This window comes from Camelus ferus, chromosome 4 (assembly GCF_009834535.1).
Source record: "Camelus ferus isolate YT-003-E chromosome 4, BCGSAC_Cfer_1.0, whole genome shotgun sequence".
NCBI classification, from domain to species: Eukaryota; Metazoa; Chordata; class Mammalia; order Artiodactyla; family Camelidae; genus Camelus; species Camelus ferus.
This window is the reverse complement of record NC_045699.1, coordinates 12966308-12989987: the sequence shown is the minus strand read 5'-3', so window position 1 is coordinate 12989987 and position 23680 is coordinate 12966308. Positions and strand designations below refer to the sequence as shown.

Genomic DNA, 23680 nt, shown 5'->3' with positions numbered 1-23680 from the left:
TGCTAAGCACCATGGGTGGCTAGGGAGAATACAAAACTGGGAGATCAACACTTTCAGCAATTATTTATTTTAAAAAGCCAAAATTAAGGAGGACAAAGCATTGCCCAAAAGAGGACCAAGCAGTTCTGACTGGGACAATTCAAAAAGCCTCAGGTATAAGGAGTTGTTTGAGGTACGTAAGATGGCCTGCCCCTCAGAAGAGCTTTGCATTTTACAGACTCTGTGTGTCTGTGCGTGTGTATAAACCTACACATATTTTTTTAATGAAAAGTTGCAATTATAGTACATTGAACTCCCATATTCTCTGTATTATTCTTATCAACTGAATTAGAACTGAATCTTGGGGAAATTTCACATCTCCTTTTAAAGTACCCTAGAACAGAAATGTTTAAGTAAATAAAGAAGTATTGATCCTACTGTAGATGTATAATATTCCTTCTTTTATTTAATGTACTTCATTTGAAAACAGTTTGATTTATTAAGTAAGAAACACTTACTGCCTATAGAAAACTTTAAAAATTGAGGTAAGTAAAAATACAAAAATAAAAATCATCCATTATTTTTCCAGTTAGACTTTTATAGCATATAGCTCAATATTTATAGCATATATACTTCTGGGTTTTTTTCTGTACATGTATGCATATGTTTATATTTAACAAATATGGTATCAGACTCTATATATTATCACATAAGCTTGTTTTTAAGCTACTAAGTGTATCTATCCGAGTAACCAAATATATTCCCATAACATAACTATTTTTGGGGGGAGAGGTAATTAGGTTTTTCTATGCTTTTATTTATTTATTTATTTTAACGGAGGTACTGGGGATTGAACCCAGGACCCCTTGCACATGCTGTACTACTGAGCTATATCCTCCCCCTAGCAACACAATTTTTAATGCTTGCACAGAAGTTTTCTACTGATGATTTCCTTAACCAAGTACTTAGTGCTGAACATTTAAACTGTTTTCAGCTTTTAACTGAGATGAACTTCCTGACAGCTAAGTCTTTAAAGACATCCATCATTATTTCTCAGGGATAAAATCCTAGCAGTAGCACTGCTCAGTCAAAAGATCATGTACATTTTTAAGGTTATTGATACGTATCACTATCCTTCTCCTCAGGAAGGTTGTGTCAATTCATAAAAGGGCCCATTTTCCTAATTATTTTCCTAACTTAGTCATCCCACAAAATATCTCTGTGAATTCAGAATTCATACAGAGAGAGCATATAGAGTAACATAGGTAGTAAGTTTTCTTTTATAGGGAACCAGTCTGAAAAGCCAGGATTTTAAGAAGACTCACTTGTCTACAATTAGACTTTGGTGCAGCCAACTGATTTAGACAAGAACATTTCAAGCCAAATTTCCAAAGTCAACCATGTTTGTGGAACTGTGGTTGTTCATCATTCTAAAATGACTTTATTGAAAATTAATGCATATATTTTTTAAGGTGATAATTAAGCTAGCCTTGTTTAATAACACCCCATTTCACATTCCTGGAGAAAGAAATGCTTTTTCTTTGGCCATAACCAGAAGACAGTTATTTGGTCAAACAGAGTGAAAACCATCAATGATGGATGGCCATCACCACCACAGTAATATTGGGCCAGGTGTGAATTAGCTTGGCTAGAATGGCTGATCATATACCTCCTCAGTAGAAAACAAACAGGAACCAATAAGGCCCTACTGTATATATACAATGAAATATTACTCAGCCATGAAAAAATGAAGTAATGCCACTTGCAGCATCAATGGACCTAGAGATTATCATATTGAGTGAAGTAAGTCAGAGAAAGACAAATATCATATGATATCACTTACATGTGGAATCCAAAAAAAGAATTCTATTTACAAACCAAAACAGACTCATGGACATAGAAAACAGACTATAGTTACCTAAAGAAAAGGGGCAGGGAGGGATAAATAAGGGATTGGGGATTAACAGGCACATATTACTGCATATAAAATAGATAAACAATAAGAACCTACTGTGTAGTACAGGAAACTATATTCAATTTTTTGTAATAACATATAATGGAAAATAATCTGAAAAGAAAAATATATATGTACGTATGTGTGTGTGTGTATATATATATATAACTGAATCACTTTGCTGTACACCTGAAACTAACACTGTAAATCAACTACACTTCAATTAAAAAAAATTTTCAAAGGCCCTACTGTATAGCACAGGGAACTATATTCAGTACCTTGTAATGGCCTATAATGAAAAAGAATATGAAAAAGAATACATATTTGTATAAATGAATCACTGTGCTGTATACTAGAAATTAACACAACATTTTAAACCAACTATACTTCAATTTAAAAAACAGGAAAAAAAATCTTTAAAAAAAAAAAAAAGCCATGCACAGAACCTCCAAGCAAGAAGGAAAGATAGCCAAGCAAAAGTTTTAAAATACTGCCTAAGCCATATCTAAGTTTGTTTTTTTTTAATGCATGATACTGCAAAAGAGAGGTCAGTGAGGCAGAAAAATATTCCCCCACATACAACCCTCTGGAGGACTTCTAAAGAGAACAGAGGCAAACAAAATGCTTGGCAGGGATGCTAAATGCTGGTTCAGGTTTAACTAACGGAAAGGCTAGTCGGAGCGTTTCAACATTTTCTAAATGGCAGCAGAAAACTAAGCTGCCTGGCCTTCTATGTAATAAGTGCTGTGCTCAATGACCAACTCTGTTTTTCCTCTTTTTGGAGACCCCAAAAATCAAATAAAAAGAGAAAATTTCCAAATATAGGAGTTTGATTTTAACAAGATTGGAAAAAATCTAAGCTATGTTATGTTCTAGTGGCCTTGCAATCAAATAATCATAGTCATTTGGCCAATGTTTATGATTAACTCAATGAGAGAAGATGTTTGGTGATAGGGCCAGGTGCAAAAAAATATTTTCTTGGAAGATCTCTCTCTCTCTTATGTAATAGCGTTGCATGAGTGAGCAAGTGTATAGAGTCACAGCTTTCAGTTCTTTCTGTAAGAGTCTGCATCAGTCTTGTTCTGACGATTCTGTGGTACTGGGATGGATCATCCAGGCATCTAAGATAATGCAATGGTAATGGTTTGCTCACTTTTCTCAAAAACAAAAAACAAGATAACATTTCCAAAGCCAGCGTAGTCACCTGAAGTCAAAAAAGCCTCAGAGGCAAAGGAAAGGGGCCGAACTCCTGAGAACCATGAAATGATGAATGAGAAAACTCCTCCCCACTAAGGATCCTCAGGTGTATAAAAGGCACATGGAAGAATACGCAAGACCTAAAACATCAATGTCAACCTTGAGTCTTGTGGATTTTTCAGCTCGGGACAGGGGAAAAAAAATGCCTGATGTGACTCGAAAGTGTCTGTGGCCAGCGTGCCTCGTGGGTCTGTTCTTCACTGGCATCTTCTCTCTGGACTGTACCCTGCTGAATGTTTACCAGAGGAGAGTCATCTGGCAAAACCTGAGACTCCTGAGCAGGATGAGCAACTCATTTCCTACAGAATGTCTAAGCGAAAGCAAAGCTTTTGAGTTGCCCCTAGAGATCCTATCTGATGCCCAGCCTCTGAAGAGGGATATCAAGGAAGCCTTCTATGAAATGGCCATCCAGGCCTTCAACATCTTCATTCAAGACACCTTCCAATCCACTTGGGAAGAGAAACACCTGAGACAACTTCAGATCGGACTCGATGAGCAGCTACGGTACCTGGAACAATGCTTGGAAGAAGAGGAGGAGGAAAATGAAGACATGAAAGAGATGGAAGAGGAGGAGAGGAAACACTCCAGAGATACGGTCTCCCAGCTGAGTAACCTCGAACTGAGGAGATATTTCAACAGGATAGACAAGTTCCTGAAAGATAAGAAATACAGTCACTGTGCCTGGGAGATCGTCCGAGCGGAACTCAAAAGATGTTTCTACTTCTTTTATAAATTCACAGCACTACTCAGCAGGAAATAAGGTATATTCTTAGAATTAAAATTCCATTTCTCTCCAAAAATCTCCTTTTCCTTCTCTTCTGCCTTCATCTTCTTTTAAAGGATTGTTGTGGCTTTCCTAGAAGTCTCCCCTCGGTTGTATTGGTGGTAGTTTATGTAATGCTCACTGTTTCTAAAGTTTGACCTTACAACATCATCCCCATTCACCTGTCTTAAGAAAGCTGATGCCAACCATCCCCTGGGTGACCAAGCATCTTGTTAGGAAATCCTGAAGACACTATAAAAGGACTGAGACTCCCTCTCCATCTTCTACTCTCTGTTCCTCTTTCCTTTAGCTATTTTGTACTCGCTTTGCTCCGTCACCTTTGAAAGCCACCAAGCCGATGGCTAGAGGATATGGATCAGAGAATATTGCAAAATGTAATACCTCAAAGACTTAACCCTCTTGGTGCCAAGGTTATTAATTCTAGGAAAGTTCACATTAAAAGGGCTATACAAGCTCCCATAGAGTTAAAATCCTTCCTGTCTCCCTACCCTCTGAAAAAGCAGCAAAAAAAAAAAAAAAAAAAAAGGAAAGAAAGAAAAGAAATTTCTGGTCCATATGCTTCTCAACTTGTTTTGTTTAAATTACACTAAGTTTGTAGGTTGGCATTGTATTATTTTAAGAGAGTGAAGATCCACGGTAATATTGGAGGGTTGAGTTAGATGACCAGTAAGCTTTTGTTCAAACTTTGAGAGCCTATGATTCTAATGCAGGGAGCACAGTTCATTCCTAACGCATATTAAATTTTGACATCTAAAGGCATGGAAAATGCCACAGAAAAAGGTAGTAAATGCCTTGCATTATTTTTTGTTTATTTTGTGCCTGAAATGAAACACCTACAGTCAGACATCGGATTTTCCCAGAGGGCCACTTTGTTTGTTAAATTAACTAGTCATCCTAATAACACATGACACTTTAAAATATTTCACCTTTTTGAAAGTTATTCTGTTCCTAGATCACCCAGATTATTTACTTAAATTTTCTGCTATGGTCTTGCATCTGTATTCATTCATCTTCTAGCTGAAATTAATTTTCTCTTCCTCTCTCTCTTCTCTACCCCATTTCAGAATCATCTACCTTCAAGCAAGAATTACCAAAGAGATTGTGGCCATTCGAATGCATCAAAGAGGATGAAATGTACCTGGCTGGGCCCTTGTAAGGCCTCCCCTGCTATGGCTTTAACAGCATGCTGCTGAACTGTTTAGATTCAAGATTCATCCAAGTACAGGGCTCAAACGGTGTGGTCAAAAAGAGAAAGTCTTGTGATAAAACTGAGGCAAATTCAGTCCAAACGTTAGAAGAAATGCTTAAAAAAACAAGAACTAGTGGTTATCGGGGGAGGATCATACAATAAAAAGAGTTAGTATAATTCACTTAGTAAAAAGAACTCATCCATAGTTGTTCTAAATTTTTAAAGGAGCATTACAAGTTACAAAGGAGCTGGGGCATGCAAGCTACTAAGTAGAAAGTATACACTTGATATTCTCCATGAATTTCTCTAATAATGCCTTCGTGTGGTCTCCCTAATAACTCTACTGGGACCATGTCAGTAGTTACTTTAGTCATTAATGGTTGCAGTCTTGCCAAATGTTTGCAGTGCAAGAGGGAAGAGAATTGGCACTTCAAGTCAATAAAGATTGTCTGATTGTACCAGCAGGCGCAGAAGTCAGAACGGGATGCTTTTATTAAAGGCACCACTGGTCAGAAAAAGAGCACGCTCACTGAAAAATAGGTAAGGACACAAATTGGCATAAGCACAAAGAAAAAGCAAAAGACAATATGAAAAATGTTTAATCTCATTTACGATTAAAAAAAATCAAAAGAAGATAATGACACTCTCCCTCCCATCAGTCTGGCAAAGATTTTTTTAAAAAGAGAGAGAGCAATAATATAAAGTATTAATGGGGTGGAGAATATAGAGGAAAATACCCCTTTGTGTATTGATGGGGAGAGGGTAAACTGGCACACGATTCCTACGGGACAATATGCCAATCTTAAATATCCCAAAAAAGTGTATTAACTCCTTAGACCTAACTATCCTATCTCCAGAAATTTATTCCAGGGGAATAATTGAGTAAGTGTGCTCGATGGGGCCTTATTTGTAATATTCCTCCTCCTTTTGTTTTAATTTTCACCTCTGTATTTTCTACTTTTTCTACAATGGTGGGGAGGGGTTATTTTTAATTCTAAAATTGAAGAAACTGTGCAATCTTATCTTTCACTGCAATTACCCTGTTTTCCTTACTGGGATAGGCTGGGACAGGCAGTGCCCTTTCACTTTGTTAATGATGCCTTTGGACACCTCTTGAGCAACCTGGGTCCTTCCTGCTTTTCTCCTGCTGCTGCTGGAGATTTAAAGGAATCCTTCCTTGGGGAATCATTTTCATAATAAAATGTTTGTAAAGTGCCTTCTGGTGCTTCAACGATTTTGCCTTTTTTCTTTTGTTGGTCCCACTGGTAATACCCAAAAATCACTGCACAAAGTGATCTATGTGTCCACATTCCTGTGCTTGTGTCCTTCGTTCTTCTTTATTAAGTGGAAGCACAAAAGTTCTAAGTCCACTAAAGGGGAACTCCTGGAACTCTGCAAAGGCAAATGCAGTTTCCAATTAAAAAGCTTGAGTGGGTACATCAGTCACAGTGTTCAGATGGAAGCTTCCTTTCTCCCCTCTCTGGCGGCAAGGATCAAAAGGTGGAGGATTGAAAAAAAAAAAAAAAGAGAGAGAGAGAGAGTACAGTTGAGTCTCCTTGGAAGAGGGACTGATGGGGAGTCAGTCAGAAAGAAAAAGTTGATACTAGTATATGTTAAGATTATGGCAGGTATAGATTCCAACAGGTGCACAGACACCGTCTCCTCTCACAGGCAAAGGGACTCTCCGGGCACCATTTGGCGACCCTACTTTCTCAGAGTGGCTACTATGCTTTTGCCCTAGGTTTTTTTGTTTGTTTGTTTGTTTTAGGTATAGTTGGTTTACAATACTATATTAGTTTCAGGTGTAAGCCCTAGCTCTTTGATAATCCACAGTCACTAAGAATAAGCACCATGTGTAAGTATTCAACTTAATAGGAGAGGCAGAGAAATAGGGCCACCTATCACCTCCCAGGCGCACGCACAGGCCAACTCAGAGCCTGTCCCCAGACACTGATTCGCAGGGACTTGGAAACGTGAACACAGCCCTGGCGGCGTCTGAGCTGTGTTCAAGTCTGCTTTTTCTAAATGCTGGGAGGCGACCTGGGACTCAAACTTGGAGTCCGACTCTAGGTTCACTCAGGAGGGAGCCACCTCACCCCTATTTCTAGGCAAAGTCTTGAGGCTTCTTAGGTCACTTCCGCCTCCATTCCCTTTAAGGCGACTTGCCTGCCCTTCAGCCCTTGGGAACTCGCAGACCTCAGAGCTGTCTGCCTACCAGACTTGCCCTGATCCCGTCCCACTGCCAGGCAGCGGCCCAGCCACACGCCTTTAGGCAGAGAGAGGTGGAATCCACTGGAACTCACCAAAGGACACCCCCAGATTGGGGCGGAACCTCGCTTCCACTCCCTCGAAAGCGGCGCCCCTCTGGATCTGCGCTCTTTGCGGCGCAGTTGGGATAAGATCTGAGAAATGTGCCCTGAGCCACAGGCAGCCGAGGAGGCGGAGACGGAACAACTTTCCCTCCGCCCAGTAACCGCAAGGCTCGGGTGGGGCGGCCCCGCTGGGGTTGGGATCCTCTCCTTCCCCAGCCGGGATCCCGGGCGCGAGCTGGCCGGGTGGCTGGCTTAGGGGGCGGGGGAGGAGGACGAGAGGGGCTTCTTTCTCTCTCAATCCCCGCCAGATGTTAGAAAGGCAAACAATAGGGACAACGCGGAGAAACAAAAGGCCATTCGCCACGATCTCAATCGGCTCTGTCGCGTGGTCCCGGCGGGGAGGACGTCAGGGAGGGGTCAGGAAGGGGGGGTGAGGGGGGATCTTGAGGAGTTTGGGGGTCTCTGGTACTTACTTGCCAGGCGCCGAGGGTCGGCCTTTTACCCTTCGAGAGGGGTCCAAAGGCAGGGAGGAGGAATCAAAGGAAAGTTGAAGGGTTTCCGCCTCCTTCCTCAGTGCAGGGTGAAGGAGGGGCTAGGATTCCAGATGTTTGACAGTTGTTGGCCCAAGGGTTTAGCAGGATTTTACACACCCTCTCCCTCCGCGAAGCATCAACAGCCCCGGGGCGACTGGCCGAAGAAGCGAAGTTCCCCTTCGCAGCCCCAAGCCGAGCCTCCTCCTTCAATATTAAGACGCCGTAAACGTTGTCCCCCTGCCCAGGAGCACTTCTGTAAAAGTTTGTCTTCCCGCCACCCACAGCCCAGCACGCACCCTGCAGTCATATGCGATTCAGGATGGGTTCGGAGACAGACTTGTACCCCGAAAGAAGATCGATTTTTATTGATAGATCTTTTAAAATCAAGGCCCGGGAACCCAGGGTCGGGACTGGACTCTTCTTGTTCCTGCCCGGGTAGGGCGCGGAAGGAGCCGGCCAGAAGCCAAGACGCGGGCAGGGGGCTGACGCAGATTCCAGCCCCGGAAGCCTGAGGAGAGCGGGCGGGGAAACAGGGTCCGCGGCCTCCCGCCCCCCTGTTGCACCCGCCCCCAGGTGCGCCCCGCACCTCTTAGCCGCCTGGGCGCGACCCGGCGTGAGTGGCTGCGGGCTGCGCCACCTCCCCTCGCTTGGAGCGGCTTCTCACTCACCGTGGGGTTTTACCTTCAGCCCCGGGGCCCTGTCGGCTCCCCTCGCTGGGGCAGCTGTAGGCGGCGCGGGAGGACGAGGGTGAGCTCGGGACAGGAGGGGCGACGCTCGCGGATCCAACGAGGGGCTCCCGGGCCAGCGCGCGCGGTCTGAGGGAGCGCGCGGGCGAGCGAACGCGGGGCTCCGGCTGCAGCCGCCGCGGCTCCTCAGCAGCCCCCACAGGCACCCGGCGCGCGGCTCTCGTGAGGGGACACGAGCGGAGGCCCCCCTGGCGGCCGCCCGCGGAATGGCAGCTCCGTCTGGGAGAGAGGTCCGGTCACCTTTAGGTCATCTTCCATCCAGAAAGTGGTGGGGAATGGACAGTCTTAGCGGGGCCCTCAGCCCTGCGGAAAAAACGTTAACCCTCCGGCCATGGCGGCGAGGAAGATACCAGATCAGAAAGGGTGCGTTCTAGGTCCACCATGGCCACATCCCTGGCACCTAGAGAGGGGGAAATCGCTTACCTTCTTCAATATTTTCCAACTTGTTGAAAATCGTCTGGACTGCCTGACAGAGGAGAGCATTAATCACTGAGAAAGACTCCGAAATTCTAGCAGATTTACTAGAACAAGCTGGGAGTAATGGAATGAGCATGGACTTTGAAGCTCAGCCCACACACAGCCTGCCACTTTCTATTTGTGTAATCTTGGTCTATGACCTTTAAACCTCAGTATTCTCTACGAATTGGAGAGAGCAGTATCTACTTTGCAGCGTGTTTGTAAACGGTAAGCATAGAAAGTATTCTTAGTTCAGAGTAGGAGTCATTAAATATAAGCTTCCTGAGGAAAAGAATGAGTTTTCCACATTTTTATTCCCTATCTGATAGCATCTTAATGCAAATTGATTGAGAAGTAACAAATGACTAGATATTGCATTTTATAATTCTTACACACTTTGGACATGGGGGAAAGATATAGTTCAGTGATAGAGCATGTGCTTAGTATGCACAAGGTCCTGGGTTCAATCCACAGTACCTCCATTAAAAAATAATAAGGTTAAATAAATTAATAGGAAGTATGGAAATATATTAAGTAGAAATTAGAATACACAGAGAAAACAACCCTCCCCAGAAGTGGTTTTGCAACTACTTAAGTGAGAACCTCTAAGACCACATACATCTTTTGCAATAGCGAGTCAAATCTGATATGGCAAGAAATATTTAATAAATCGTCATGGTCTAATGATATCAACCCTGGATTAAATGATTCCATTTAATTCTGTCACTTGAGCAATACAAAGATATTGAAGATTGTGAATACAAGACTCAAACATGAGAAGAAAGAATGATCAGATACCAAAACCCAGCCACTAAGCAATGTTTCTCTTCATCGTTCAGTAATACAATCTCATTTCCAAACTGCCTCAAACCCCATTCCTTTTGTCCTTTTTGCCTCTTGGCAATCAGACAGCTCTTCATCATCCAGAATAATTAGAATGGAAGTGTCTCTTAATTACTCCAGTTTACCTTTTAATAGTCCTTCTTTCTCACTCACTAATCCCTAATTGGGAAGAGGCTGTTGCCTGCCCAAGAATTCTCATCACATGATCTTTTCTGTTCTGTCAAGAAGAGAGGAAAAATAAGATTCCCTGTCTCAGAACCCAGAGCGGAACATTGAGATCCCTCTTCTGCCCCCAGAGATAGGGTTCAAGCTCCAGGGTGCAGATGAGCAGGGCATACTCAGGGCAAAGAAGGCACAGGATTCTAATGAACGAGCATTGATGGAACTGTCTCCATCTCTCTCTTGGGTGTCAGCTTTGCCTGTAGGGAGAAAAGAACTTTCATCCCACTTCCATCTTCTTAGTGGCTCAGGCCTCTTTTCTAAGGGCACTAATTCCATTGACAAAGGCTCTGCCCTTGTGACCTCATCACCTCCCAAAAGCCCCTTGGGGGTTATAATTCAACATATGAATATTGGAGGGACACAAACATTCAATTTATAGCATCTTGGGCTACACCTCTTCAATCCAGCTGTTATCAGAGCCCTGTGTTGTACAGCAAACTGCCCCCTTCATGATTTGAACTAGATACTATTTTCCACTGGCTACTCTTCCTTATGTGCACGTCTCTTTGCTCATTTGGAAAAGCAATCTGAAGGGAAAGAAGGCAGGGGAGGAGGGGGGAGGAGTCAGATGACAAAAGTTCACCCACACCGAACAGATCCTCCCCCTCAAACTTGCTGGCACTGTGGTCATCTCCATCTCAGCGAAGGGTCTCTCCAATCTTTCAGTTGCTTAAGGCCACTATGAATCATCTTTGACTTTTTTCCTTGTCTAGTCCACTTCTAATCTATCAGCAAATCTTGTTGGTTTTGTCTTTAGGAGATATCCAGAAGCCGACCTCTTTCCACTGCCTCCACTGTTACCACCCTGGTCCAGCCACAAACACCTGGAGCCTGGATGACTGCAATGGCCTCGTACCTGGTTCCTCTGCTTCCCTCCTGCCCTGCTTATGTTCTACTCTCAATACAGCCACCTGTGTAATTTCATTAGAAGGTATGTTGCATTTTGTCCCTCTGCTACTCCAAATCCTCCTGGGGCTTCCTGTCTTACTCAGAGTAAAACCAGCACAAATAAGCACTCCTTCATCTCTGACTTGGTCTCCTAGTACCTTCCCCATCACAAATCCCGCTCCATCCACGTTGCCCTGGTTGATTCCCACAAATGCCAGGTGAGCGCCTACCTCTGTACTTGCTGTGCCTTGTGCCAGGAACACTCTTTACTCGGACACTTCACGGCTTACTGCCTCACTTCCTGCAGCTCTGGCTCAAAAGTCACCAGAGAGCTCCCCTTTCAACTCTATTTGAAATTAGTCAACGCCCACCTCTCCACACGCCCTGCTCCAATTTTCCCCGTAGCACTTATTGCCATGTGATATATGACAGATAAACTTCCTAGGTTAGTGTAATATGTCTACTGCCTGTATTAGTTTTCTGTGGTTGCTGTAGCAAATCACCACAAACTCAGTGGCTTTAAATAATATAAATTTCTTATCTTACAGTTCTGGAGGTTAAAAGTCCAACACAGGTCTCAGTGGGCTAAAATCAAGGTGTGAGCAGGGCTGCATTCCTTTCTTAAATCTATAGGGGAGAATCAGTTTCTTGTTTTTACTAGCTTCTCAAGGCCACCCTCATTTGTTGGCGTGTATCCCCCACTCCCTGTTGAGAAACAGTAAGGGCAGGTGGAATCTTTCCCATTTCACATCTCTCTGGTCTTTCTGCTTTCCTCTTGTACTGACGAGGGAATTACATTGAACCCATCCAGATAATCCAGGATTATCATCCTATGTTAAAGTCAGCAGATTAGCAACGTTAACTCCATCTGCAACCTGATTCCCCTTTGTAGTGTAACATATTCACAGGTTAGAGAGATAAGGATGTGAACATCTGTGGGAGCAATTATTCTGTTAACATACGGCCTTACTCTTTCCACTAGAATATAAACTCCATGAGACAAGGATTTTCATCTGTTTGGTTTATTGCTCTATCTCTAGATTAGCTCAATAAATGTATAGAAAATGTATAGATCCTTGCCGTGGACTGAATTGTTGTCCCACCCCCAACCCTCAAATTCATATGTTGAAACCCAAACCTTCAATGTGATAGTATTTGAAGATATAGCCTTTGGGAACCAACTAGTGTTCGAGGAGGTGATGAGGATGGACCCCCCATAATGAGATTAATGGCTTTATATGACACAAAAAGAAAAGAGAGAGACTGCTGTCTCTCTGCCATGTGAGGACACAGTGAGGAGGGAACCATCTGCAAGACAAGAAGAGATTCTGCACCAGGAACCCAACTGGCTGGCACTGTAATCTTTGACTGCTCAGCCTCCGGTGGTGAGAAAGTAAATGTCTACTGTTTAAGCCATTCAGTCCATGGTGTTTTGTTATAACAGCCTGAACAGACTAACACAGCACTCAAGAAATATATATTGAAATAATTAATGGAAAGACCTCACTGTAGGCATTGCAAATATTTAATATCTAGTAAGCACCTACAATATGCCATGTCTGTGCTAAGCACTTTACATGGGATATCTCATTTGATTCTCATAAGATCCCTATGTGGTAGGTACAGGTGAGGAAATTGTGGATTAGAAAGTTGAAGTAACTTGCGCAAGGTCACGCAGCAGTTACATCGCCTAGGCAGGTTTTAGACTGGGCAGTGTGACTGAAGCCCACAGCTGTACCCCTCACAGCCACTGCCACTATCACATGGCAAAGGGAAAGCCTGGATCTTGCCCTCAAGATGCTTACAATCTATTAAAATGACAAGAGAAACAGAAATAGCAATGACACAAAGAAGTCTATGGTGGGTAGTATAGAAAAGGCCAATACTTTTTGTGGAGCATAGAGATAGGATAGATTAATTGCGGATGGAGCTGATTGCAGGAAGCTTCAGGGAGGATGTGGCGTTTGGGCTGGACTTAAGATGGTGGACGTTGCTGGAGTTAGATTGAAAGATTGTTCAGGTAGAGGGAACCACAGGAGTAAAGATACAGGAAGGGAGAGAAATGCAAGATGTGTTCTGGAAGCCAAGATTAATGTAGTTGTATGGGGACTAGGCATGCAGTTAGACGATAATGGCTGGGATCCCAAAAACTCACCTAAAGATCGAAGGAATTTAATGATTTTTGTTAACAATGATTAATGGAGAAGAATTACCTAAAGGAGCTTCCAAAGTCATGTCTGAAGCTGTAACTTAAAAGGCAACAAGTAGAAAAGAAAAATGAACTTCTTGTTGAGTAAGATGCTTTCAGAGACTACTAACTCTATTTGCCACCTTATAAAAGGGCAATCATGGACCCCTAATTCTGGGTCCAGGGCACAGCCTCCAATATCTAAGACTCAGAAGGTTCTAAAAGAGGGCAGAAATGGGTAATGAGAGCAACTGGCCATTCCTGACCTTTGGACAAGCATGATTTTTTTTTTTTTTTTTTTTTTTTTTACCATTTCCATTTCACAGCTAAAGTAACGAAGGCTGGAAGGATTAAGTGATTACACAACTAGCAAAACTGGGAGTTTGACTCTGGGTCTCACAACCATCAGGGTTCTGTGTGTCCTAACACGTGAGTGGAAAAGGCCACAAGGGTGTGCTTGTCGCAGATGAAGTTGTCAGCTTTTAGGATGTTTCAAATAATCCTCTCCTGGTTACTAAGGGTAAGTCTGAGGAATTTGGATGCAACTACTCATGAATCTTATTTCCAAGCTCTTCTAGGGAAAAGAGAGAAACCGGGTTCATCTGAAGGATGAATCAGAGAGACAAGGTGGCATGGTAATTAAAAGAATGGACTTCAGAGTCTGAAAGATCCATATTAGCTGTGTCTAATCTCTCTGAGTCAGCTACTTCGTTTTATAAAATGGGGTAAATAACATAGGTAATTGTATGGACTCAGTGAAAAATTGCGTGTAACATGCTCAGCATAGTGCCTGTCACTGTAAGTTTTGACAGGTAAGTGCTCAAGAAACCACCTCTTTTTCTCTCCAGCACGTAGTTCTCTAACCACCCTCACTAGTCCCTCCCCCATGAGGCTAAGAGATCCCAGCACCCAGTGTGTGTTACATTCCACATGGAATCCAGAAAACTCGCTGTCCCTTGGGAGGACATCTCCTGGAACTGGGAACAAAAAGAGAACATTTCTGGTTAGTTTAACATAGAATGAATGACATTCACATTCCTTGGCCAAGTCAGGGCAAATCATTTTTCATCATTTTCAGTTCACGCTTTCTACATTTCCTGTAAAGTCTTCAATGGTGTATGAGAAAAGTCCCAGAAAGATTCTGTTGCCAAACCACTTCATTACAGCTTCCTCTGAGAGGGTACTAAAAGAGCAAAGGGATATCGGAAGGGTGTCACCATAGCAACAGTCACAACAGACAGATTGCAATAGAGTGAAAATGGAGAAAGCGTGTTTTGCCTAGTTGTTGTTGAACATAGACCCACAACCATGTTGCTCTGGAGAGCGGTGCTCAGAGTTCAAGGGCTACTTCAGTTAGATTTGGTGAGAGGTGAAATTTGGTGAAAATTCAATCCATTTGAAAAATAAACAAGATTTTCCTTTTTACCTCATAATGAAGGCAAGACACAAAAGTAAGTGTATCACTCACCCTGTCCTACTTCAGCCCCCAGCTGTTTTAGCTACTCAGGACTCTATTTGATATAATGCCCCATATTAATTTCCTCCTCAGAAGCTACATCACCATTTGGAAAGCCCCTTGGGTTGAATAATTACTGAATTTCTAAATGGCCTCTGGCCAGCCTCAAATGTGATAGTTTTATGTCTAATCATATGAAAGAGACTTGCCTTGGGCATCGAACAGCCCTGATGATGCTTTTCTGAGGAGAAACATCTCTCTGAAATGTTTTTTGGGAAAGTTTCATATTAAATTTTCTCCGAGTCTTATCACCTAATGCTCAGCAGAGTCTCTGTTGGGTAATTTCCTTCCTTCCTTCTTTTATTTATTCTCTCCTTCTTCTCTCCCATTATCCCTTTCTCTTCCTTCCTCCATTCTTTATTTCCCTTCCTTCGTTTGTTACTTTGTTCCAAAGAGGATTTATGACAGCTAGGTGATATCAAGATTTCCACTCAACGTCCCAGAAGAACAAACCTCCTTTTTAAAAATAGAATTGAATGACACTTTCATTCCCTTTCCTTGGCTTTTTTGCTTTCCTGGGTTCTTTTTTGTTTGTCTCAGCAGATGCTCAACCAGATTTTTCATTTGAAGTTGTGCCTCATTGCTGCTCAAACTGGAGGCAGAGTCAGCACCAGAAACTCCAAGCAAAGCACAAGCGGAGAGCTGGAAGGACTTTAGAGTCAATTTGCCTTAGTGTCTAGTCGGGCTCCAGGGCATTTACAGGAGATGGAAGGCAGGGAATTCACCTTTATTGAGTGCCTGTTAGGTGCTAGGACCCGTGCTGGGTATTTTCACCTTTATTAGTTCATTTTATCCTCACAATGACCTTGGACAGTAGGTATGATTCATCATATTGGCCTTTTCTCCTTCTTTCAGTCAGCTTGCTTTCTCACTCCTGCTTCTTGGAATCACCTCCCAAATAAACTAACTGCCCTCGAGTCCTTGTCTCGGACTCTGATTTGGGGGGAATCCAAACCAAAATACTTGGGTTTTTGGTAGAATGGAAATGAGGACCATCTTGTGTGCTGATTAGTGAGAGAGATGGTTATTGCTGTGAGATCTGTAAGAAAATAGACTAAACCAGAGAGAGACCCTGAAGCAGAGTAAACAATCCCAAGGAAGGAGCTCTGTTAAGAAAATTTCCCTTAAGTAGAGCTTTCTTTGAGAAAATCTATGCAAAGTGTTTCATTCAGTATGCCTGGAAGAAAAGACATCAAAACATTAACTGTTTTTCTCTTCTGAATTAACCTTCAGTTGAAGTTCCCCTGATCTGACTCACTTCTCTTTCTGCATCAGTCTTGACTGCCCCCTGGGGAATCTCAATTTCTGTCACTGAAATAATGACGTTTTCTTCCCCTGCTCCTCGCACCCCTTAGAAGACACTCAGCTGTCATTGTCTACCTGGAAAGTAACACAGCATGTTAGTTAAAATAAGTTGTGGGCAAGAGTCAGCTCGAGTTCTAGTCAGCTGGGTGACTTGGTCTAGCAGTCAGGCTTTGCTGCAGGAACAAACCTCCAAATTCAGCAGCTTAAAACTGTAAGGTCAAGTCTCACTCCTGCAACATGCTCGTGTTGGGTTGGTTGGGGTGGGAGAGGGGCCTCTGCTCCTGTAGCCCCAGCTGCAGGGCCAAGGCTGTGAGCAGCAACTTTCCAGAATGTTAATTGTTGCTGTGGAAAAGTGCAAAGGAGGCAAAGCTCATACTGGTTCTCTAACCTTCCATCTGAAAATGGTACCTGTCTCTTGCTTAAATTTCATTGATGAGTTGGGTGATCATACCTGAGTCCCACCGAAAGGGGAAGTAGTATCCAACTTCTAGGTGAGAAAAGAGAGAAAAAAAGCAGAATGTTTGTGAAAAATGTCTATTACCTTTGGACAGTCATTTAACCTAAGTTTCAGTGTCCTCGTGGTGTACCACAGGGGCCTTCACTTGACGAGGTTGTGGGAGGGTTAAATGAGAAATTGCTCAGAGAGCACCTGGAACGTAGCCATTATTCAATATGTGTTGCTAATTGGACCAGGATCCTTTGTATAACTGAAATATAATACTAAGGTTTACTGCAGATAATAAGTTCTTCAGTACTTTTCCGTGCATTGCATTTTCTAGTCTTTAAAAATGATTCCTATGATTTTTCTCCGAATGTCTCCAAATTCTGGCCATTCTAAGATGTGGATTCTAGCACAGTGCTCCCAGCATAAAAAGGACCTCACTAAGAAATGAGAAAGTAGGGGTGGGTATAGCTCAGTGGTAGAGCACATGCTTAACATGCATGAGGTCCTGGGTTCAATCTCTAGTACCTCCATTAAAAAAATAAATATAAATAAAAGCAGTTAATTTAAAAAAAAATGAGAAAGTACTTTTTTGGAAAGAGCTCTATTCAAATATAAAATGATGATCACTGTATTTATTATTTATAGCAAGTATTGTTCTAATAGAGATTACACGCTACATAAGTTCTTTAGAACAGTATGGGCCTCATTAGAGAGAACATATTATCATTATGCTCTGAAAACTCAGGCTGGGTGTGAAGTTGCTATAATAGTGTGGGTTTCTTTGGCCCAGTATGTTATTACAGTTTCAATGGAACCATTATCCTGTCAACAGAACACATGGTAAAACCTGCAGGGGGTTCCTCTGACTTCATGAGAGTTAGTAGACTCTGGCTTTCCCTAGGGAAGGCAGGGGCCTGGTAGGGTCTGAGCAAGGGCCTGAGGCACAGATTACAGCCCTCCCACCCCCATCCCTCATCATCCTAGCTTTCTGTTTGGAAAGCCAGCATTTTGAATGTCTAGTCATGAGACTTTCTTATTTTCCTGGGGTTGAGTCCCACCCCTCCACTCCTCATTTTGTTTTCACATGATGGCCATTGACTCCTAGTTTTATAAGGTAGTCTTTATTCTGGCAGAATTTGGGCCAGGGACTCTTTCTATTTAGCAAACAGCTCAGCTCACGTGGACCCTGGGGTTGTTGACATTTTCAGGACCTGCTATTGCGAAACCCTAAAGTTTATTTCACGTAGCTGAGTGGCTTTTGCCAGAATGAATTCATTTGCTCAAGTTATTTTTCAAATGTGGTTTTTCTTAGGTTATTAGAGAAGCTCTGGTCTCTTGTTTGTGTGGGTCTGGGCCAGAACAAAATACCAAGTCTATTGATGGTAGGCACAGAAAATGTCCAGCCAAAGCAGATCAAAGGAGGTTCTCAGCTTTGAGCAGAAGAGCCTCTCCTCCCTGAACGCTGAGTTAAAACACTGAGTGGTGCTGGTTCCAGGGGCTGAAATCTTGATGCTTCTAGGACCAAGGGGATCCTGCAAATGAGTCTCAAACTGCTCCTAGAGATGTGCGGAGGGGGCTTTCAAGTGGACATTCACCCTAGGAGAAACACCAGCTGCAGCCAACTGGAGCCACAGTCCAGGTGCAGGGAGACTCCTTGAGGCACAAAACCTCTACCTTCATCCAGGTCCAGTGGACTGATTCATTAAACTACCTTGCAAACATTTTATCTCACACCTGGTTTTTAAATAGAACTCTTTAGGACATAGATTCTTACCTTTGTGGGGAATCAGAAACCCCTTTAAGAATTTAATGAAGGCTGTGGCCCCCACCACTCAGGGAAATGTACACACAGGACAGCTTTTGCTTACAATGTCAGTGGCATCGTTGGGATAACATCCAAGAACTGCCAAGGGCACCCATAAGTCAATCCCCTTGCTTCAGAATTTGGGGAAACTTTAAACCTAAGGTTAATAGGTATGTGGATAATATCCATTCTTTCAGAATTTACTGAGTTCCTGTTTGATGGTAGGCACTAGGTTGGAAGCTGAGGATACAGTGATACATAAGACAGGGACCCAGCCTTGTGGGTGAAGCTCACAGTCTAATGGAGACAAACCAACAACCCACAATAATGATGTTAATGTTACTGAATACAAGTTCGTGTGCCCAAAGCAGTGGGGTCAAACAAAGTGAAAAGTTGGAGTTTGGAGCACAGGAAGGTTGACTGCAGGTTCAAGCAAGGAGAACGGGCTGCTCGTGCTCAAAAAACCTGAACTCCTGATGGTTTGGGGGGAGAAGGTTTTATAGGCACAACTTGGGGTGAGGGCTGCAGGGTGTGTGACTTTCTTCTGACTGATTGGTGGTGAGGTGTCAGGGCGGTGTTCCAGGAATCCTGTGCTCAGCCTGAAGTTGCCATCTTCCACCTGGGTGGGGGCCTTAGTGCCGCAGAACTCAAAGGTTTTATTATGTATATCACTAGAGGAGGAACCAGGATCCCGCTTTAATCGCTGCACTATCATTTCTTGATTGTTCCTCCTTTGTTTCTGCATTCTCTTACTTTCCTCATTAGCAGCTGTTTGAATCTGCTCTATCTGAATTCAGGAAGGTCTAGGAGGCTGAAGCCTTTTTCTGGCAAAGGAGAAATGGGGGACACTAACGGCTTTTTTGCTCAGGAGGACCCCACAAGGTCCTGCTCAGTTTCAAAATTAGGAGTTAAGTGCTAGGCTAGGACTATAAGCATAGAAACCTACAAGAGTCCTGAATAGAGGGTAATTAACTCAACATTTATTCCATAAACATATTATGTACCAGGCAATTAAGGTATAAACTAGTGCACAGACACAGTCCTTGCCTCCAGAAGCTTAAAGTCCAGGTGCTCTAGATGGAAAGTTGAGGGGGAAGCCTGGTGGGACATGACACCAACCACAGGGGAATCCTGACTTACATCCAGGAGAAGGAGTGGGTATTCCAGGCAGCGAGAGCAGCATGTGGATAGGCCAGTGATGAGAGCAAGGTGGGTTGGGGAACCACAGACAGTTCATCAGGGCCTTGCAGAAGGGGATGAGTGGTGAAAGGAAAGCATGGAGGGGTTTGCTAGGGTCAGATCCCGAAGGCCCTTGTACTTCGCCAAGGATTGCAGGCTTTCTATTGTGTCAGAGGTTGTCGCTGAGGGATTTTTTTTTTTTTTTTTTTTTTTTTTTGTCACTGAGGGATTTTTAAAGCAAGTGAGTGAGATCAAAGAGGAGATGATATTGGAAAGCTCAGTCTGCCCTCTATGGGGAAAATGGATGTGGGGAGGGGTGCGGAAAGGAGGATGGCTGGTGGGTGAGAGGACCAGAAGGGAGGAGTCTGTTGAGTTCATGTGGATGAGAAAGGATGAGGTCCTATTAACGGCAGTGGAGCTGGAGCAGAGATTTGAAATACAGGGTGAAGCCTCCAGATAGGACGTCTCATGCCCTTAGAATGACCTTCTTCTGGGGCAATGCTCTCTGCTCTGAGAAATGAGGTAGAGATGGGTTCACATGAATAAAATAATCTTGCTACTGAGGTGCTATCACCTAGAATCACGGCTGTAGAATTGGTGTGGTTTAATAATCAGACATGGGAAGTCTATAGTCAGTTGCTTAATGATGCTGATAATGACGATGATACTGACAACAGCCATGACTTAATTTTATTGTTTGCTTACTCTGTGCCGGTTACCCTTCCAAGCGTTCTGCAGGGATTAACCCAATTATTTTTTTTCAAACAACCCTATGGTGTAGGTTCTATTCTTTCCCCCATGGAATAGATGAGGATATTGAGGCAGCACAGAGAGGTTCAATACCTTGTCCAAGGTCACACAGCCAAGAAGTGGAAAAACAGGGATTTGAGCCTTTGAAGTCTGATTCTAGGACTCACACTGCTATCAACTCCCCTCTCCGCCTACAATGGCAAATAGGTCTTTCCCCATAAAATTCAGTATGAGCATTAAAATGGAGTTTTTCAGTTTGTTCTGAACATTCTAATCACAGTAATAAGGTTTCCACGCCACTCACATCCTCCAGACACATAGTAGGAGAGGTGCGTGAAGCAAAATGCTGGGTGTGTTTTTGCAGATTCGGGTTCCAAAGAACAGAAAAGCAGAAAAACAAACAATGGTGTTTTTAAACAATGAATGTTGTTTCCCTTCAGCCCTAAGGGAGTTTTAAAACTTGACAAATCCATTCAGCTTTCAAAGCATTCCACGTTCCCCACCCACAAGCATGTGCCAGAAGGTGCCAGTTTGAGCCAACTCTGAGCTCAGGAATGATTTTCTAAATACTGGATCAGATTTCTTAAATGTCCAGCTCCACAAATGGATACTTAACTATTGCCCTAATGGGTCTGATGAAAACTGCTTAGCAATTTATCAAGCTATTAATTTAAAAAGAACATTTCAGCCAGAGATGAGATTGTAAGGAATAAATGGAGAAATGCGATTATGAGGAATAAATGGAGAAGCAGAAAATGACAGGGTCTTACTACTTTAAAAAGAATAAAAATCACTGCCTAAAGATCTTTTGAACTTTTAGAGCTAGGTTGTACATAAGCTCAATTTTAATGAAGAGCTTTCTGGAGGCAAAAATTAGTTTCTGCTGACATAAAGAAGGCAATTTCCTTATTTTGCAGGAACTAATTTTTTTCTTGGAGAGGACAAAGAAAATAATTTTTAATAAACTCATTATATTCATTCAACTAAGTTTTTTGGCAGCACGCCCTGTGCCAGGCACCATGCTAGACACAGAGATACAATAATGAAAAAGACATGTATTTGTTCTCTAGCCTGAGACAGAGAAGCAAAGAAACAGTGTAATAGATTCAGCAAAAGAAGAAATTCCTAGGAAGTGAGAAAGTGAGAAGTGATGTTAGAGGGATGAAAAGAAACTGTTACAGAGATTTTGGATTTAATTTTGTGAATGATGCAGAGCTATCTAACAGAAGTGATCATCAGATTTAATTTAAGAAGGATTATGCTGTTATCAATGTGAAGAATGGGTTATAGTGGGGAGACATCAAAGGCAGGATGAGTTCCACTCTTTGTAAAATCATTCCACAATATTCAGATACCTCCCTTTCTGTTCTCCAATCCATTTCCTCTTGTTCTCCAGACACATAATTTAGAAATTACCTAATCTTTTAAAAGCTGCTATTGAGTTTACAACTATTTGAGGTTTTCCCAGATACCTGTTATTAGTTTCTAGTTTATTTATCTAGTTATTCTAGTTTATTGTCATGGTCAAGAGAACATACTTTGTATGACTTGAATCCTTTAGTGTTATGGAGACTTGTATGGCTCAGAATATGGTCTATCTTGGTACCTGCTCCGTGTGCTCTTGAAAAGGATGTGTAATCTACCGTTGTTGGATACGGCTGTGGTCTCTAAATGTCACTTACATCAAGTTGGTTGATAGTCTTCCTCAAGTTTTCTATATCCTTACTGATTTATATATAGATTTTTTTTTTCCTGGAAAATCGTTCATTAAAATCGAGCCTATGAACCATCTAGCTTTAAAATTTGTGTCTTCTTGTTCTATTAAACACTGAAAGAGGTCTTCAAGTCTCCAACTATAATTGTAGATTTGTCTATTTTTCCTTACAGTTTTAGCTTCAAGTATTTTGAAGCTGTTATTAGGTGAACCAGCATTTAGAATTTTTATGTCCTCTTGCTTAATTGGCCCATTTAACATTATGAAATAATCTTTACCTCTAGGTAATATTCTTTACTCTAAAATCTATTTTGTCTGATGTTAACATAGCTACTCCTTTCTTTTGATTAGTGTTAGTATGGTGTATCTTTTTCTTTTTTACTTTTAATCTGTTTGTCCTTTATCTTTAAGATGTGTTTGTTGTTGGTAGCATATAGTTGGATCTTGTTTACTTTAATCCAATCTGACAATTTCTGCCTTTTAATTGGGGTGTTTAGATTATTTCTATTTAAATCTCTTTGAAAGATAATTGACTATTTAAGCAAAAATAATAAAATGTGGAGGTTTTAATATATGTAGAAGTAAAATGTGAGGCCATAACAGCAGAAAGGCAAGAAGAGAGAAACAGAAGTTTATCACTGTAAGGTTCTTAAACTATACGTCAAGTAGTATATCATGTGAATGTAGATGGATAAGTTAAAGATGTATTTACACTAACCCTAAAGCAACCACTGAAATAAAAACAAAGAGTTACAACTAATAAGCTGACAAAAGAGATAAAAGTGGAATCATAAAAAATACTCAATCCCAAAGAAAGCAGAAAAAGAATAAAAACGAACAATGAACAAATAGAAAACAAATAGCAAAACAATAGATTTAACCTAAGCATACCAATAATCACATTAAATGTCAATGTTCTAATGTTCTACCCTGATTAAAAGGTAGTGATTGTCAGATTGGATAAAAAAGCAGTTATGAAACACTGGTCAGGTACTATGCTAAGTACCTTATACAGTCTCATTAAATCTTCTTATCTTCATGACCGCATTTCAAATATTTCAAAAGTGAGCCTCCAAGAGGTTAAGTAACTTCTTCAAGTAGCACAGCAGGGACTCACACTTGGGCACTGGAGTGTGTCCCTCTAATTCAGCAACACTGAGTACCTGCTACATGGAGGGACTGTACCAGGTGCTGTGCCACATGACAGCTCCTGTAACTTTGGGATGAAATTCAGCTTAACAAGCTGAGTGATCATGGATCTTTGTACTTCCTTAAGCTTTAGTTTCCTCATTTGTAAAATGGAAATAAAAATACATGCCTCATACTGATGATGAGAGATTCAGAAAGTCCAGTGGGTAGTGTGTGTTAAGTAGGGGTAGTTAACAATTTTTGGTACTTTGTTTATACCCTGAAGATCACAGGAAAAATATCAATTTGTGCAATTCCATGTCAAAAGCAAAACAGTATTAGAGAAGAGAAACATTCACTGTCTTCCTGTTTGACCTGAAGCATTACAGAAACAGACCATAGGAGTAACTGCTCATCTTTATTTCCTAGCATTATATGAAGTTTGGGTTTTTTCTTTGAGAAACTTATCAATGCAATGAATCAGTTTT

The 23680-nt window shown here is 42.0% G+C and overlaps 2 protein-coding genes and 1 long non-coding RNA gene across 9 annotated transcripts in view; 2 read left to right on the top strand and 1 right to left on the bottom strand.

Annotated features, from left to right (window-relative positions):
- The window catches only part of MOB3B (MOB kinase activator 3B), a 201850-nt gene extending 192541 nt beyond the window's left edge, over positions 1-9309 (bottom strand). The window contains exon 1 of one of the 6 annotated variants that reach the window (XR_004319613.1): positions 8677-9148. The gene's annotated coding sequence lies outside the window, so the exon portion shown is untranslated. Of the gene's footprint in view, positions 1-7466; positions 7587-7948; positions 8079-8676; positions 9149-9177 lie in introns of those variants that run through there. The other 5 variants (XM_006189900.3, XM_032479113.1, XM_032479109.1 and 2 more) reach the window with 5 other exon arrangements.
- IFNK (interferon kappa) lies at positions 3252-4548 on the top strand. Its single transcript, XM_006189899.2, has one exon. The coding sequence runs from the start codon at positions 3252-3254 to the stop codon at positions 3948-3950; it is 699 nt and encodes a 232-aa protein (XP_006189961.1). The 3' UTR covers positions 3951-4548.
- The window catches only part of LOC116663359, a 35305-nt gene continuing 20925 nt past the window's right edge, over positions 9301-23680 (top strand). Inside the window, exons 1-3 of one of the 2 annotated variants that reach the window (XR_004319620.1) lie at positions 9301-9438; positions 11033-11206; positions 15411-17166. This is a non-coding gene — a long non-coding RNA (uncharacterized LOC116663359). Of the gene's footprint in view, positions 9439-11032; positions 11207-15410; positions 17167-23680 lie in introns of those variants that run through there. The other variant, XR_004319621.1, reaches the window with a different exon arrangement.

What these genes read in the sequence shown, in the direction of transcription:
- IFNK (XM_006189899.2), top strand. Translation starts at nt 3,252, where the DNA reads ATGGAAGAATACGCAAGACCTAAAACATCAATGTCAACCTTGAGTCTT.